This window comes from Octodon degus, unplaced genomic scaffold (assembly GCF_000260255.1).
Source record: "Octodon degus isolate 3935 unplaced genomic scaffold, OctDeg1.0 scaffold00072, whole genome shotgun sequence".
Classification (NCBI taxonomy): domain Eukaryota; kingdom Metazoa; phylum Chordata; class Mammalia; order Rodentia; family Octodontidae; genus Octodon; species Octodon degus.
The window spans coordinates 9331583-9350186 of NW_004524648.1; the positions used below are offsets into that span (position 1 = coordinate 9331583).

General features: G+C 45.1%; 1 protein-coding gene across 2 annotated transcripts in view; it reads right to left on the reverse strand.

The window, feature by feature from the left end:
* The window catches only part of Asic2 (acid sensing ion channel subunit 2), a 1146900-nt gene that overhangs the window by 98677 nt on the left and 1029619 nt on the right, over positions 1-18604 (reverse strand). For both annotated transcript variants that reach the window (XM_012515641.2, XM_004635449.2), the window contains exon 2: positions 14685-14835. In XM_012515641.2, coding sequence (XP_012371095.1) covers positions 14685-14835 — 151 coding nt within the window. The remainder of the gene's footprint in view (positions 1-14684; positions 14836-18604) is intronic.

Sequence of the window (18604 nt, forward strand, 5' to 3'; positions counted from 1 at the left end):
CTTCATTTTACAGATGGGTAAATAAGGGCTGAGAGAGGTTAGCTTGCCTAGCTACACAAAGAGAATCCAGAATCAGACTTCTGTGTACTTGGCTCAAGGCCCTAGGCTCAGCACATTCCTATATATGGCCTTGTTCAGATACTCTGTGCCTTTCCAGCATTGCTGGGGTCACATACTTCATTGGGCCAGAGTTCTTTGGGACTTTTCAGACTAGGAACCTGAGTTACTGAGCTCTGGAGCAGGCTAACAATTCCAGCATGCGTATTCAATTACGGGAGGCTTTGGATCTTTGTAGACATCATGTTCCTGGATCTTTTCAGCCATCCTGACAAATATCTACATTTTTTTTTCACATTATGCTCATTTTAAAGAGGAAGGAGCCAAAGCACAATGAGACTAAAGGACAAATCCAGGGTCTACAGTTCATGGCTGCATAGAATTTGAGGACTAGGAGATTCCTCGACTGTTCTATAGTTCAACTAATGTTTCGTCTTTCAGGTGAGAGAAAACACTGGCCACCAGTAGCAGGACAAGTGGCGGCCATCGGGGCCCAGGTTCTGGTTATCTGGACTCCTTACACTCTCCTCCCTTTGTCATTTGGCCAGAAGACTCAGCGGTGTCAGATGACAAGCTGGTAAGTACCAGGCTGGACAGGGATCTGGTGGAAGGGAGTGCACGGGTAAGGGTCCTTGCCCAGGTAAAAAGGCCTGCTGAATGCACTTTGAGGTCAACCAGGCATTCTGTTGGTCCCTGTCCTCTGCTTCCACCAGAGAAATCTAGGCTACCAAAGGGATGCAGGGCAGCCAGGGAGGTACATCCAAAACAACACAACGCAATACAACACAACACACGGACTCTGAAATCAGAGGCCTCAGTTTAATTCTCAGCCACACTACTTAATAATTCTGTGACCTCAGACAAGTTATTTTTGCTTCGCTAAGCCTTAGTTCCCTTTTCGATAAAACTAAGTGGGGGCTGATCTCTCGGGCTACTTTTAGCTCTGAATTTCTATGAGCTGGGGACCATATGTAAGTGTCTTAACCTTACTGTATCTCATTTGAAAACCCAGATTTAAAAAAAAAAATAGATGTGGCTGTTGAGAACTCACAAAACGTCAGAGAGGCTGATTTTTCTAAACACAGCACAAAGAATCCACGAACTGCTGCCTATCTAAAATTGGACAGCGGATGTATCATGGCAGGTGGGTCCAGGAAGATAGCATTCTTGGGCAAGAAACTCTGAAGCCAACACAGAGACAGACAAGCTCATGCTTGACTGCTCCCAGATGACATTTTGAGGCTAGGCAAGCTTTAGGGGGAAGAGAAATCAGCACTGTGTCTCCTTGCTGAATGGCCTGAAATTATGTCTATTCTGGGGCGACACTGTGATGTAGCACCATGTTCTCACTGAAGGCTCGTGATCCAAGAGATGCTACTGAGTGGACCCAAGAGTTTGTGGAAGGCTGCAAACTCTAGTACCTCCTGCACATCCACAGACAACACTACTTCTTTAAAGACCCTGGAGCATCCTGCTGCAAAAACTTGTTTCACCTCATTGAACTAAGCACTACCTAAGGCATTTATTTTTTCATTTTTAAGGTGACTAGGACCCAGTTGAACCAAATTAGAAGATGTGGATTCACACCTCAGTTCCAATACTTCTCAGTCATAAGATCACAGGACAGTCATTCCATGTTTCAGGGATTTGCATCTATCAAATAAGTGAAGTTGTTAAAGAATTAGAACTGTCTTGTCTGTGTCACAGGAGCATGTGAGGGTTAAAAAGCAGAGTGCAACTGTAGCATGTTCTGCCCTGTAGGGCCAGGTCCCCATCTTGCAAAAGGAGACAGTATTGTTAGAGCTTGGTATGCTAAAAAGAATACTCAGCTTTGTGTGTGGAGGTGGACCCGGCTGTAATACAGAAAGATTATCTCATAGATTCTTAATATATTTCCTGGGTTCACAGAGGCTCAGAGATTCCAAATTACTTGATAAGAAGGCTGGTGATTCTGAGCGGGTGACTGGCATTTGGAGACATCACCCCCTTGATTAGGGAGGGCCTTGTCTGTGATATTATAGGAGGTGTTTAAGATTCTATTTTTTTAAAAAAGCAACTGAAGATTTCTCTTTTATTTTATTATTTTTTATTTTTATTTATTTATTTATTTTGGCGGAACCGGGGATTGAACTCAGGTCCTTGTGCTTGCCAGGGAAGTGCTTAATCTACTGAGCCATCTCCCCGGCCCTAAACATTTTTTTTTTTTACATTTTATTTGTGTGTGTGTGTGTGTGTGTGTGTGTGTGTGTGGCCAGCTCAGCCCACCAGGGGGCGAGGCTGGCTGGCATGTGGTGCTGGGGGATTGAACCGAGGTCTCTGTGCTTTGCTAAGCTTGTTCTAAGTAGGTGCTTTAGACCACTGAGCCATCTCACCAGCCCTTTTTTTTTTTAACTTTAAAAAAATCTTTTAGTTATTTGTTTACTTGGTATAGGTTCTTGCTATGCAGCATGGACTCATAGTTGTCCTCTTGTCTCAACCTCCTCAGTGCTGAGGTTACTTACAGGTGTGCACCACCACTCCTGGTTTCTGTGGCCTGCATGGTGTGCCTGAGCTCTGGGACCCACATGGCATGCAATACCAGGGACTGAACCCAGGTCCTTGTGCTCACCAGGCAGGTGCTTGGACATCCAAGTTATCTCCTGAGCCCCTAAGATTCTATTTATAAAAATTCTGTTTATATATATACAGGTGGTAGAAGGTAGGCACAACCAGATTGCTAAACAGATCGTGTAGTATAGATGTGACTGTGTAGTTGCCTTGTTTGTTTTTGGTCTTTTTTGATTTTACCGTATTTTTTTGGTTGACCTATTTTTTAAGGAGGTTTATGTTTTGTTTTTGGTGCCAAGGACCGAACCCAGGGCTTCCAGCTTGCTAGGCAAGCATTCTACCGCTGAGCTAAATCCCCAGCCCCTAGATGTGACTGTGTGATACAAAATCCATCCTTAGTATTACTGGATTCATTGCAGCTTTTTTGTTATGGAGCATTTTCTCTACCAATGAATATACAAGCCATGACAGCCCTTATATGGATTTTGGAGAAGCATTTTGATAGTGAGAAGACAATCTCTGCTTTCCAAATGGTGGGATACGGTGGTCTTGACCAGTGCTTACTGCACTCAGCTGTGCACCCGAGTCTGCTGGAGTTCCTGTCCGCACAGATCCTGAGCACAGCCTTAGATTGTGCATGTCTAAGCAGCTCATGGAAGGCTGCTGCTCCTGGTCAGAGGACCACATTTAGAACAGCAGGACTTGAGAGGAATGTGTATGCTTTGGCAAAACACATCAGACTCTGGGTGACCTGGCTTCAGCTGAGTTGCCCATTCTTAGTTTTTCTCCTGTTCCTTTTCCTCTGCTTGGAATCTCAGCTTCCCATAACCCCATATCTTCTGCCACATACCACTCAGCAACCTGGCCAACAGGCCTGAGACTAGCTATCTCTCCAAAGCTGCCTTGAGATACTTGTTTCCTTCCTTCCGGTATTGACTCAGTCCACTTTTACTCCCCATCTATCTTCTGTAGCACTTAATGGTGCTCAATTGTTTGCATGTTTCCCAACCAGACTGCAAATGCCTGGTGCTCTAAGGAGCACTTCATGTGAAAGCTGTTCAATAAAGCAATTTTCATCTACCATAAGATGTCATATAGTATTCCCTAGTAGTTCCTGGGATGAGAACTCTGGAAAACTTGGATGAGCTATTGTGTGACTGGAGCATCTGGCACATAGTAGGTGTTCAGTGGAACTTTATTAAATAGGAGCATGAGCTTCTTGGACTATTGCCTGGATGGCTTGGAGTTTTAGCAAAATCTCATATATTTTCTGCACAGCACTTAGTATGTACATTAGCTCTTCCCAGAATGATGATGCTTCTGATTGCTTAATGGATGCCTGCTTCCAAGGGTCCTTCTAATTTATAGCACTATTTTTCTAGATCCTCAGGTACCCCCACCCAGAACAAAGGCCCACTTTGAGAGCCAGCACTGTATCTTGGCTGGTGGCTGCATGCCCCTGTGCTTTGGACCCTCAGAATTCAGCTCAGAGCCTCACCCTAACTTTCTTTTCTTTTCTTTTTCTTTTTTCTTTTTTTTTTTTTTTTGTATTTTAGGAAAGGATCTACAGGGTGTTCAGGGTCTCACTACTAGCTCGGACTCATAGTGATCTGTCTGTTTATAGCTTCCCGAGAGCTGGGATTATAGGTGCACACCACTATGCCCAGTCTCGATCACCATCTCAGCATGCCCTGGGGGTGGGGCTGGCATGGCAGGCCTAGGGATTGAATCTATGGCCTCTGCGCCTGCTTGAAGGTGCTTTATCCACTGAGCTATTTGGCTGGCCCTCCAACCTAACATTCTTGGGAAGTCTTTAGGACCCCACACCAGTTTTTTTCTGCGAGCAGAGATGGAGAAACCATAGCAACCAGTAGCATCCACTATGCCATGTCTCATTTGTAATGGGTGAATTGGAAACATGTTACCCTTGATCGCTGCTCAGCCCTTCCAGCTATATTGAAAATTTATGATTATTTTTAATTTAACTTTTATTTTTAGCAAAGCAATCTATGGACATAATTTAAAAAGTCAAATAGGACTGCGAGGCTTCTAATGAAAAACATCGGTTTCCTGCTCTTACCCTGGAGTCCCACTCCTCAGAGGCAATGATTCTCAACTTACTGAGTAGCTTCTGCTGGTGATTATGTTCATATTTCCATAGACATGAATGGCTTGGCCACTATGTCTTCATTGTAAAATATTTTAGATTGTATCTTCTGAACTTCTATCAAGGGAGATGATGGTGTGGGCTTACTTTGGGGCAGCGTCTCACCATATTTCCTTTCCCCTCTAAATATAAGTATATGACAATTTGCTTCAGTCATTGCCTAACTTTACATGGCTATGACTACATAAGTATTATCCACATCCCAGCCTTGTAATGTATAATGGCTTTTATCTCTTTCTTATGAAATTATTATTTTTTAAAATGCATTTGGTTGTTACAGGGTCTCACTATGCAGCTCAGACTCCTAGTGATCCTCCTGTCTTCAGCCTCCCCAGTGCTGGGGTTACAGGTGTGCACCAGCATGCCCAGACTCGGTTGCTGGCTCAGTGTGCCTGGGGGCAGAGTTGGAGCAGCATGTGGTGCCAGGGATCAAACCCTGGTCCATGTGCTTGCCTAAGCAGGTGCTTGGTCCCTCTTGTGAGATTATTCTGCTTTTATTTTTTGCCTTTAGTTCACCAGTTTGTTTGTCTTGCTAGGTCTCTTTCCCTGGATATCCTAAACTCTTATTAGAACTATGAAATGCTTCTCATTGCAGTGGCCAGAGGGACAGGGGTTGTCCCTTCTGGAATTGACAGCTACCTATTCCAGTTGGGACTGGTAGGTCCCCTCCCTATACTTCTCTTCATCTATATCTGAGATTCTCTTGGCCTACATCCCCTGATTCCAGAATCTTAAACAATCTTCTTTCTTGGTTTATTTGCTTATCTTCCACTAACTTCTTTAAAAAGTCTATCTGAGAAATATACTTTTTTTTGAAATGAAATTCTATACTCACCCTTGTAGTTTTCTGAGAACAAGCTCTACCTTAGAAATGAAAGACTGCCTTCCTCTTCCCCACTAGAAATATGAAACCATTGTACTGCTGTCTTCTGGATTTAACTATTTCCACAGAGAATGCCTGGGTTGCTCTGATTTTAGGTCCCATGTGTTTGACTTTTCGTTTTCTCTCCAGATACTTTTTAAGAGGTGCTCTGTTTTTGTTAGCCTGAATTTCATGAGGATGTGTCTTTTTTTTTTATTTTTTTATTTTTAGGCTGTCTCAGCCTGCCCTGAGGGCAGGGCTGGTGTGGCATTTGGTGCTGGGGATCGAACTGTGGTCCCCTGCACCAGCCTGAGTGGGCACTTTAGACTGTTGTGCTATCTTGCCAGGCCCACAAGGATGTGTCTTGATCGGGTTCTTCTGCCACTCTTGCAGACAGGACACAGAGAACTCTTTCCGCTTGGAGGACCACATAGCTCTCTGACAATGTATTCTTGCCCATTCTCTTTTGTTATTCTTCTAGGATAATGTTTGATTTTCTGGATTGGTTCTCTCATTTTCATATTGTTTTCTTCTCCCAATTTTCCATCTGTTTGCCTTTTTGCTTTACATTTTGGGAGAGTTTCTCGATTCTAATCCTTCTACCAATTGTTTTCTAATGTATCTGCAATCATTTTATCTTTATTTTTATTTTTACTGTAGGATCTACAGGGTCACACTACACAGATTGGACTCATAGTGATCCTCCTGTTTTCAGCTTCCCAAGTGCTGGGATTATAGGCGCATACCACCATGCCCAGTCTCAATTGCCATCTCAGTGCGCCCCAGGGGTGGGGCTGGCATGGCAGACTGGGGATCAAATTTTCGGCCCCTACGTCTGCCTAACCTGCAATCATTTTTAACTTACATCTTCCCCTTCTTCTCTGAATGTTCCTTTGTGCTAGCATCCTGTGCTTGTGTTTATGGATACAGTATTATCTCTTATCTTTCTTGAGAATTTTGCTTTGGACATTATATTTCATTTATTAATAGTCTGAAGGCACTTTTCTAATTTTTTACTTTTATTTTTTATATATATTTGGTACAGGGTCTCAGTACGCAGCTAGGACTCGTAGTGACCCTCCTGTTTTCAGCCTCACCAGCACTTGGATTACAGGTGTGCACCATCTATGGCATGCAGTACTGGGGATCAAACCCTGGTCCCTGCGCTTGCCTAAGCATGTGCTTAGTCCACTGAGCTATCTCACTAGCCCTCAAGGTACTTTTCTAGGTACATCATAAATATTAACTCACTTCAATCCACCTAACAATACTGTTGAGCAGCTAGTATTACTATGCTCACTTTACAGGTGATAAAACTAGGACTGTAAGAGGTTAAATAGCTTTCTCAAGCTTATGTAGCTGGCAAGTGGTACAGCTGGGATCTGACAACTAGACAACCGCACTCTACAGTTTATTGGGTTAACAGTGATTTGTGTCTCAGTTTCTTTTTCTTCTTTATTTTTCTTGGTCTGGTTTTCACTCCTTTCCATTAAAGACTTCCTTCAAATGCCTGGATCTGGTGGGGCATGCTGAGATGGTGATTGAGATTGGGCTTAGTGGCATGTGCCTGAAACCTCAGCACTTGGGAGGTTGTGAACAGGAGGATCACTATGAGTAAGATTTACACAGTGAGACCCCGTAGACCCTGTCTTAAAATATATATAAAAAAGTCTGGATCTGTAGCTTTCCATTCATGGTTAAGGAAATTTGAAGACTGCAGAAGCCTTTTGTGTGTGTGTGTGTGTGTGTGTGTGTGTGTGTACTTATCGAGGAATGTCTCATGGAGGTGACCTCACTAGGGTGTTTATTCTGATGTTTCCTGGCTGTCATTCTCCTGGTCTTTTCTCTTGAACTTGTCAGTTTCTCATGGAAAGGATCTCCTAAACTTCTGTTTGGAATGGGTGGGTGGAGAAGACTAGTCGAGGGTCTCCTACTTAAAATTTCACTCCATGTCCTTATTTTCTGTTTAGCTCCTCCTCCTTGCCCTCTACTGGGCCTGGTCTCCCTTGGTCTAAAGCCTCGCTATTTCAATACTACCTTCTGCTGGACCAGGTGAGACTTGTCTGGCTGCTTTCGGACATGAGAGAATATGTAGGGGACCCAGTGGCTCCTTTCCAGACTTTACATTAATCCCCCCAATTTCAGCCCCATCTCTCACCCTGGTCTTCCATAGTGAGAGCTGTTGGCCTCTGTTAGTGTTTTCAGTGCAGGTTCTTATGTTTTTATCCCTGCCAATTCACCTAACTTGCTTACCACTCAGCTATTCGCCCTCTAGCTTCCAAAATACTCACTGACATCTATTGTCATTGTCCTAGTGGGTTTCTAGTAAAAGAAAAATCCTTGATTGTCACTTTGGTGGGGCTTGGGGAGGGGAGCCTCCTATAAATGCAAATGGTTGCCCCTACATGTTTAATCAGAAGTCTAGTTTGTGAGCCCCACTGTGTCTCAGGGGGCTCTTCAGACATATCATAAGCTACCTTCACCACCTCATCAGAAGCAAGAGGGATGTTTAGAGCTGGCCTCTGGCAGGGACACAGTCAGAGAGAGAACCAACCACTACTTTTCATCCCAATGATATCACCTACCATTCAGTGATTTTCAAAGTGGACTTCATGGAGCTCCAAGATTCTCCAGGGATGCCCCAGGTTGACCACAGGAAGCAAAGAAGAAGGCAAACTGGGGTCCGCATCTTCAGTTGAACTAGGGTAGCTCTATTTTCATCTATTTTATATGTGGGGACTGTGCTACAGCTTTCATTCTATCTGACGAGTCTCTCTTAGAAAAAGACAAGAGGAACAAATAGGAAAGGAGGGCTGCATCAGACCTATCATTATGTGCCATTCTCTCTCCAAAAATGTTGCCTGAACCTTTTTTCCTGGGCTATTTTCTTGGCAGTGCTTTTACAATCACAATTTGAACATTACAGGAATTTAGTGGAGGGAGCATTGCTTTTGGGTTCCACTGTAGGTTTAAAGCTTGATTCAGCTACTTAACTAGGTGTATGCCCTTGGGAAAGCTTACCCAACTTCTCTGGACACAGACTTTTCTTTTTGTAAATCTTTCAGTGGGGATTATGTACCTTGTTAGCAGGGGGACTGGGGAGAGTCATGGGATGGCATGTGTGTGGCACATCATAGCTGCTTATTGATGTCAGTTTTCCCCCACCCCGGCCCTAGCAGTGTGCACAGTTCCAGGATTTTTTTCCCCCTCTCAATAGATATTTATTGCTCTGTGCTACATTAGTCCAAGATTCCTGACCACTTGGAGTTTATGTTTTACTGGGAAGGGACAGAGAATATAACATAAGTAAAGCACGCAGCATGCTTAAAGGTGACATCAGACATGGAAACAAAGAAGAGAGGAACAGATAAGGAAGAAGAAGGAACAGGGGGCAGTTGGAGTCAGTCCCAGTTTTAAATAAGCCAGTTAGAGCAGGCCTTGTCCAGAAGGCCATGCTGGAATGAAGACTGGACAGAGGGCATCTAGCCCTGGGGGTATTAGAGCAAGGATTTCTAAACTGAATGAAAAGCAAAGGCAGAGACCCTAGAGGAAGAGACCCCTCAGCTTCTGGAGCAGTCCCAGGAAAGCCCTATGGCCAGAGCCATTGGTTAACAATAAGGGCAGTAAGAGGTGACAGAGACCTTGAGGGATAATGGGGACAGATCTTTACCTCCTTTATAGCACAGATTTTAAAAATAATTCCTTTATATGGATTGTTATCTCCATGTCTATGTAATTCTAGGATTTGGGAAGATCAAGGCAGATTATATTTGATTTTTGAAAGCATATTTTTCAGAGCAATGAATGACAGGGGCAAATGGGGAAAGGAGGGCCTTACTTGTGGTCTTTCTGTTGTTTGGATGTATTCATTTAGGACTGAAGTTCATGAGAGGGCTTCTTGTACACCTACTCTGCTCTCCTCAGCTGCAACCCACTGTCACCCTCTCCCCAGGCCCAGCATGACTGCCATGTGACTCTGCCTGGCATGATTCTCTGGGACACTTTTAACCACCTCCACCCAGCATCCTAGTGTCTACTATAGGTCCTCATTTTATTGCAGCCTCCTGCTGGCTGTTGATTGGTTCAGAGGTGCAGAGGTGGCTGCAGGACTGAACTATGCCAATGATCTCTCTCTCTGCTTTTTTTTTTTTTTGTGCTAGAAGATCAGTTAAGACAGTCAAAACAGTCTCTTTCTGATGGTAGGATCTGTAAAATAAAAGAAAACTCAGGATCAAGCCAGACACAGTGGCACATGTCTGTCATCCCAGCACTCTGGAAGAGCGAGGGAGTAGGATCTTGAGTTTCAGCCCAGCCTGGGGAATTTAGCAAGACTCTGTGTCAAAAAAAAAAAAAAAAAAAAAAGAGCTGGAGAAGTAGCTTGTGTAAAGACCCTAGGTATCCCTATGAGTACAGGGGAAAACCAAAATAAAACTAGCTCTTCTGGGAGTCACGTGTAGGGTGTGTGTGTGTGTGTGTGTAAAGCATGAAGGTGGTGGTGAGGGGTGTGACGAGAAGCCCAGAGCACAGGCGCCTTGGTTGCAGTTGTCTCCGGGCCAGTTCCAGCCCCTCTGTGGCTGCTTGCTGCAGCCTGCCTGCCTTGGGTTCTGAGGGCAACACAATCCTTTTCATGCCTAAGCTTGTTTGATTCAGGATCCTCTCATGTGCAACCTGGATAACCCACTGCCTATTCCTTTTCTCTTTGAAGTTACTCAGAGGTATCTACACAGAGGTTCATTTTTAACAACCTCCCACCTGTCTTCAATTTAATTTCCTTTAGAAAACTCTGGCCATGAAATCTGTACTTCTATGGGCTAGCACAGCTTTTTCTGAAAGTGTATTTTGTGAGCTCCTCCAGGGAAAAGAAGGTTTCCATGGCCAAAGGCATTTGGAAAATAAACGCTGCGTGCAATATTTCTATCCTGGAGATTCATGATGTAGCATATTAAAGAACTCCTGCAATGAATAAGTGTGGGTAATGCTATTTAAACAGGGTTTCCTAGCTTCTTTTTGGACCCTGGAACATTTTATTCATGTAATGTATGATACCCCAAACTCCTGCTTCTCCACAGGGCCCATTTTGGGGCAGCCTGAACAACTGAGCTTATCTCTTAAAATGGCATATTAGTGGGGTGCTCTGAAAGATACATTTGATCAGTGGGGTTCCAAACTAGGGGCCATTATCAGTCTGAAGGAAGGGATAGTTTTGATAATTGTCATAGAGTTGCTTCCTACTCACCCACCTTGGTGCCCTATTGCTGTGATCTTGCAGATCACGCCCACCTCTCTCAAAGGCACTGCTTGCTCATTGGGATTATACCTGGGGGGGGGGCACCCACACTGCTCCTGGACCTTCTCAGCCTGAAGAAATATATGACGAAAGAAGCCCTCAGGTAAGAATCTCGATGTTCTAGCTGCAGGGGGTGGGGAGCAACCAACTTAGTTTCTCTAGTGGAGTCTAGGAACTGTGCCTGCTACTTGGACTATGATGAGGGGAAGACCAAGAATGAGGAACTTCACAGCCTCAGAAGGATGTGGGAAGTGGCTACCGAGTCAAACAACCAAGAACCTCCCTGGAGCTGTGTGAAACTGTGTCCCACAATGCTACCCGCTCCCCAATATGGTAGCCCTTAGCCCCTCAGGGCTGTTTAACTTTATTTATTTATTTTTGTTAATTCTCTTGAGAAACAAATAGCAGTGAGACAGTTTCAAAACCAATTAGTAGGACAGTTTCAATAATTAATACATCGCATATTGTTGTCTTTGTAGTGGTTATTCATAGTACAAGACGCAGACATGATATCGTGTCCAAACACTATTAGTACAACTCTTTCTTCTCACTGAATTAAGAGAAAGTAGCTGTATATCTATCCTATTTTGTATATACAGATACAAAGCGGTCCTTCATTTGTATCCCCCTTTTTGTTGAGTTTTGTCAGAGATTGTGTGTTCCATTGCCATTTAAATATTGTTGGTGTGTAAATTCAGCAAAATAATCCAATATAGTCCAGTAGTAAAAGATGTCTTTGTTTTACTTTTTTTTTTTTTTTTTTTCTGTACTGGAGATTGAACCAGGGCCTTGCACTTGCCAGGCAAGCACTTATTCTACTGAGCTATCTTCCTGACCCCAGGGCTGTTTAATTTTAGATTAGTTAAAATTCAGTGGAACTAAACATTTAGTTTCTCATGCTCCCTAGGGACACCTTAGTGTCTCACAACACAGAGCATTCCCATGATTCCAGAAAGTTCTACTGGACAGCACTGATTAGTTTCTTCTCTAAACAGTTTCTTCTGTCTACTCCTAACTCCACATGCCATGTTTCAAACCCATCCTTCACACAGCCTACTTCCCCAACTACTTATCCTCAAGAGAAATAATCTAAAGGACAGTACCGGTCTATCAGCCAGAGGAAGCTCCAGCTCCCAGCAGGAGGGAGATGGGAGTTCTCTTGTAGATTTAGTGCATGTGTCTGGCTTCCTAATGAAATAATATGCTCCAGAGATGCAGGATTTTGGTCTTATGTCTTCTATATTTCTGACTATATCTTGCAGTGTTGGGTTCATGCAAGTCCTTCCTATTACATATTTGTCTTGAATTGGTAGAGTTCATGGCCGGATGGCCTGAGTGACTGCCTAGAAGCTTAGGTCACTACAGCCTTGGCTTGGCCATGAAGTTACCTCATGACATTCAGTATATCATCATTAGTTCAGTGCACTCCCCAGGGAAATGAGCAGGTTGGCATAATCTAGTACTGTAGAGATGGCCTCAGATGTTCTCTCCTGGGCCAACCATGTGTGGCTTTGGGAGGAAGAATGCAGACCTCTGAGGGTTGCCATCTGGGATCAGAGTCCTTCTTTTCAGTGGCCAGTGCTCAGTTCTCTTGTAGATCAAGTTTTTAAAGATTTATTTGTGTATTTATTTATTTACTTATTTATTGGATATAGGATCTCACTGCACAGTTTAGACTCATAGTGATCCTCCTGTTTCAGCCTCTCCAGCACTGGGATTACAGGTGTGCACCACCATGCCCGGGTTCAGTGGCTGGCTCAGTATGCCCAGGATTCCAGGGTCAGCACGGCATGTGGTACTGACGACTGAACTCAGGTCCTTATGCTTGCCAGGCAGGTGCTTAGACCGCTGAACCATCTCCCTAGTCCGTCTTGTAGGCTATTGGCAAGGAGTTGCACTAACAAGGTTTGTGATGGAGGTCATGCCACTGATAGTGTGTGTGTATGCATGAGAGTGTGTGTGTGCATCGTCTGCACATAAGCATTTCCTCCAAAATTGGGGCATCAGGCTGCAAGGACATTACTAACATCTGGCTAGGTGGTGGTGTGGAGTCTCCAGGACCCACTTTCTTTTCTTATTTCTCTCTTTTCTTATAAGTGATTCAATAGAAAAAAGGTTTTGGTGTCTGTAAGAAGGGCCATTTTGGGGGACCCAGCTCCCCCAGGACACAGGGCACAGCCTGACCTCAGCAAGTCCTGGAAAGCCAGGCTGTGTCCACCAGCTCTCAGGGGTGCTAGAAGCTGGCACAAACAGAAAGCTTCTTCGCATTACATCTGGAATTGGAGGGGAGGGCATTCAAGTTAGAAAAGTAGACAGGATCAGCGGAGCGCCTCCTCAGAAGGCATGGGTGGGACTTGGAGTGTCCCGGAGCTGGGGGTAAGCTGCCACAAGGCATCTCTGCAGTATGCACGGGAGGCCATTTTATTTGTCAGCTGATGGGGCTGAGGGCTCACCATCATGTGAGGTCAGTGAGCGTGCTCACCTCTCCACATCAGGGCGCTCAAGCGAGAGGGGCTGCAGGAAGTGGAGAGTGCACTGATCGCGAGAGCTGGGAGCCAGCAGTCAGCATCTACCACGTGGGAGCCTGCACACCTCAGTCCTCAGGCAGCATGGCTGGACTGAGGCCACGTATCAGATTCCTCTTCCCTTGGAGGAATCGCAGGCAAGGGCAGCAGGGCCGAGGGGCCAGGCTGCTCACCTCCACCCCTTCCTCTGCTGCAGCCTGAGTGGCCAGGAGCTCCTTTCTGTTGCATTTGCTCTCCTCTTCCTGTGCTCTGGGTCCTTGCAGGCTCATTTCTTGACCACCCTCGGTTATCCTCCCTGCTATTCCTCCAGGGCAACAGGACTTTTATTTTAGTTCTCCTTGTCACTTATAGGTTTTCACTCTTGGGCACATGTTGACCTTCCTTTCCTGCTGAAACTCTATAGGGTCCCAGCATGTCTTGGCTTATGGCTGCACCACTCCAATTTCTACCTCTGGCATGGTGCCTTCTTCTTTATCTGATTTTCTGTGCTTTCTTAGGAAAGCCTTTGTGATGACATCAAGCCCATCAGATCATCAAGGACAATATCAAGACCTCATTCAAACACCTCCACACTAAAATACTTTCCCTGAACACCAGTCCCTGGAATAGGGTGAGTTCTTCTCTAGGTTGTGAATAAGGACTTGGTCCTTTTCACTTTGACTGCAGAGTCACAATTAGTGAATAATTTGTACAATGAGACGATGAATGCATGAAATAAGCTGAAGTCCTTACACATGGGTCCACCAGAATCTTGCACAACCTTGGCGCTGGTGCCCCTTGTCTATATCCTCTGGATTTCCAGCACCTCACAACCCCTCTACATTCCCATGGTGAGCAGGAACATGCTCTCATTTTGGTTGGACCTCCTACCTGGGTTAAGTATTTGGTATGGCTGAGAGAGGAAGTGAATGGCTTATCTCAACATCTCCTCCTGAAATCAGGCTACTCACTGCTCAACCATACCAGACCCTTTAAGCCTGTCACCTGCCTCCTTGCCTCCCTTCCCTCTCCGGTATTCCCCATATCTTCCCTTCTCTCACCTAGTGAAATCTGGGGAAGTCCAGGGCCTCCCAGCCCACTTCCAGGGCACTTTTATCGTTTGCTGGCATGTTGTCAGTTCCTGCTGGAGAGCAGAATTTCTAGGGTGGCCAAGACATCCCACCTGGGCCACAGCAGCCCTTCTGAGCAGGGCCTGAGCCCTTTGCCCTCCCAATGCCCCCGTCCCTGGGCCCAGCTCACCTGTCTCTCCCCAGATGGGCAGGTACTCATCTTGCTGAATGTCCAGCATGATCTCCAGCCCGTTGCCCGTCCCCCCCTTGACCGTGGTGAGCAGAGGCTTGCCATCCTCGCCTGAGTTAAACATGTAACACTTCCCATATTTTGTAAACACCTGAAGGAGAGAAGAGAGAGAGAGAAGCACATGTTGACTTCACACTGGGCTCCAGGGGTCAGTGAGACCCAGAAGTCCCACAGCAGGTCAGGGTCCCCCCTAGCCCATCACATCAACCCTTCTTGAGGCCAGTGGTTTCTCACCCTTGCTAGTGGCTGGGCTTTTGCCAAGAACGGGTAGGACAGTAAAGAACAGATCTGGACACCTTTTGGAGTTTGTTGAATAGAATCTGGTCTCTTCTCCCTTTGGACATGCCCTCAGGAAGTCCTGTCCACTTCCAAGCATTGAATATTATCTGTAAACTCCTGATCCTCCATCTACACTTCCAGCCATAGCTCTCTTCCGGGCTTCAGAAAAACAGTCCCCACTGTCAGCTAGACAGTTTCCCAGGGGCTGGCCCATAGATATGGCGTGCTCAGTGTGTCCCAGAGGGATCGGTCTGCCTCTGCTACCCTGTTCCATCAGACATTTCTGCCATGCCCCTCACCTGACATCATCATCATCATCTGCCAGGGGACCTTCAGAGTCACGCTGTCCCCTTTTCCTCTTCCTTATCCCTATGGGTAACCAACCAGCAAGGCCTGCTAACACTCTATAGCTTGAATTTAGTCTTTTCTCCTGTAATTTAGGACCCAATCATTTCTTGCCTGGAGTGCTCTGGTGGCCCCTGAAGGTCCCCTGAATCTTAGACAACTTTGCTTAGCTCATCTGCTAAACTAACTCTTTCTGAACTGCAAGTCTGATTACATTAATCTTCTGCTAATCTGCCTGGGCTCTCCCATCCTCTCTTGGATAAAACCCAGAGCCTCCATACTCTGTCTGCTATGAGGCAGTCTGTCTACCCCTTCTACTTTCCACTCTCCTGCTTACCCCTGAAGCCTACAAGTAGCTGCCAGAGACACGTCCCATGGGTTCAAGAACTGCATCTGCTTCCTGCACAACTTTCTTTGGTGGCTCGCTCATTGCCTGGTACATGGTGGTGTTCCATAAATGTATACTGAATGAATGAATGAATGAATGAGTTAGTGGGTGACAGAGCCTGACCAGAGAACTTGCAGTACTCTAGGACATACCCAGCTGGCTCACACACTACTGGCTTTCTACTTGCTAACTCCTCTCACTTCTCACTGCCTGAATATCCTCTGTAGGTCTCTGTTTGGAAAACCTCATACTGTTCTTCAGGACTGGATTATTGTAACTCACACACCAGGAAAGCTTCCAGAAATCCTAGCTCAAGCTGGGCTACTCCCCAGTTTTGGTTTTCCTTATTTCTTGACCTACTGCATAGCACTGAGTAGTTGGTTCTAACACCACCTTTCATGTTTTAAATCCCAGCCCTCAGTATGTTGCTGCCGTACAATAGGTTACTCTTGCTCAATGAAAACATGGCTATAAAGATGCAGTGTGTTGGTGTGGAAAAGCTCAGGGCCAGAAATATGGAGATATTTGTTCAAGTTTTGACTTTGTGTCTTATTGTTCATGTGATGTTGGGAAGCCAAAAAACTCCTGCAAGCCTCAATTTTTCCATCTATAAAGTGGAGGTTTTAGTCCTTGTCTTGACAGTAACCTGTCAAGGTTACTGAGAGGGTCAAATGAGGTGATGCATGCAAAATGGCTTTGAAAACTATAATAGCTTTTCTACAAATGCTATGGGTTATTATGATTATATAACTGCATTGGAATATCTAGTTGAAGCCAAATTACATCCTGCAAAATTGGATTGGAAGGGATCCAGGATAACTGTATCAGATTCCTGCAGTCACTGGGGTCCAGACCACTTCCCTGCCACTGCACCGCGTGGTCCCATCCTGCAGCATGGAGGCTGTGGTGAAGGCCCTTTCCATTCTTCATTGCGAAGGCAGGTTAATAGTAGGTGTGAGAGCTGAGGCTGCCTTTCTCATGCAGATCTTGATAACTAGGTGGAGGGGAAGAAAGATGGCCTTCCAGAATGTGCCAGATACTCATCTATGTTATTATTTTATTTTATTTATTTATTTTTTGGTGGAACCAGGGGTTGAACTGAGACCCTTGCACTTGCCAGGGAAATGCTTATTCTACTGAGCCATCTCCCTGGCTCCTCATCTATGTTATTAACCTTCCTAACTGTGATCATGGCTGGGTAAGAAATCAAGACTCTGAGAGGTTAAGTGACTTGCCTAAGGCCACACAGCTAGCAAGTAGAGAAGTTAGGATTCAAGTGCATATCTGTCTGATTCTTGTACATGTGCTCTTCCTGGGTGTGGTGTCCTGGAAGGGTCACAAAAGTGTTTGGCACTGGGTCATTCACCAGTGGAAATACATATATTACTGCACTCTGGCTTGTTCTATTCTTTTTTTGGTACTGGGACTCGAACTCATGACTTTTCGCTTTTATGCTGCTGAGCTATATTCTCTGCTTGCCTTTTTCTTTTTTTCTATCAGCCGGTCAATATTCATATGCATTTACTCTTATGGTATACATGGGGAATGCAAAAAAAATACAATGCCTACCTTGTAAGAAGGGGTATCAAAACAACAGCTTCTACATTTTTCTTCATGATACAAAACAACTCTGAGTCCCTGGCTAGCTGTACTATTTGAGAACAACCAAGCCTTACTCTCTCAGCTTCATGGTGAGGGTAAACAGCTGAAATTAGGCAAAGTCCAAAGCAAAAATAGTTTGCCAGAGAACCAAGTTTTATCACCACTATTGCATGCAGCAGTTGAATTTAGCTTGTGAACTTGTCCCCTGGAGAGATGCTGCTGGCGACCAGTGCAATGAATGGATAAGAGCATTTTATAGTTAACACATCATTACAAGGGGTTCAACACATCTGGAACTTTTAAAATAGATACTGTAAATATCCCTGTCTCCAAAACTGCTTATAGTTTTTATTTGCCTATCTATTTACCTACATAAAAAGGTTTGTAAGCAAAAGTAAATTTCAGCTTAGTGTCAAGTGAGCACAAATTTCCACTCCCCTTCTCCTTCCTCTCCCACTGTCTAGTCTGTGAACTTCAGCACGTTGGACTGAGCTTAGAATATGATGTCTTCTCCTGAAATTCCCTGAGAGCCCACCCCTGTCACCAACATGCCAAGTAGTGCTAGGAAAAGTACTGATCCTCCTGAGTGTTTGAGGATGGTGACAAAGTATGAGACCTGAAAGATGAATCAGAAAGAGAGAGAGAGAGAGAGAGAGAGAGAGAGAGAGAGAGAGAGAGAGAGAGAGGCTTGCTTGAGTTTAAAGCAAAGCTTTTGTCCAACTAGGACACTAACTCCTTGTCCAACTCATTGTCCTTCCTTTATTCCAGGCTCTTTCAGTTTCCCACTTATGAAAGGAGGTGGAGGATCTAGGGGGTTGCTGTGGTCACATCTGAACTTTAACTGATCATTGAGTGATTAATGGAGGTCAGCATGCCATCCCTCCATGTACTAAGCCTTTCCATGTATGATTTCAGGGACCACTGAGTGTCTGCTCTGTGCAGACACTGAGTGGCAGCTGAAGCCCTCGGTGCTATAGTCCTTCCCTCTACATGAGGAAGTCAACAGGTCCTTACAGTGAGAGTGAACAGAGATTCATTCCCCACCTTGACAGCCACCCTGCTATGCCTGGCATTCATCCCAACCCTGGTATACTGATGTCAGGCTGGTATACTGATGTCAGGCTGATCTTTCCTGCTCCTTCTCCTAGGGGTGGGGGATTGGGCCAGGGTCATAAGTGGGCCAATCTGAGCTAACCCAGGTCAGAACTGGCTGGGATGGAAAGCCAGAGGGCAACTATAGCCAAGG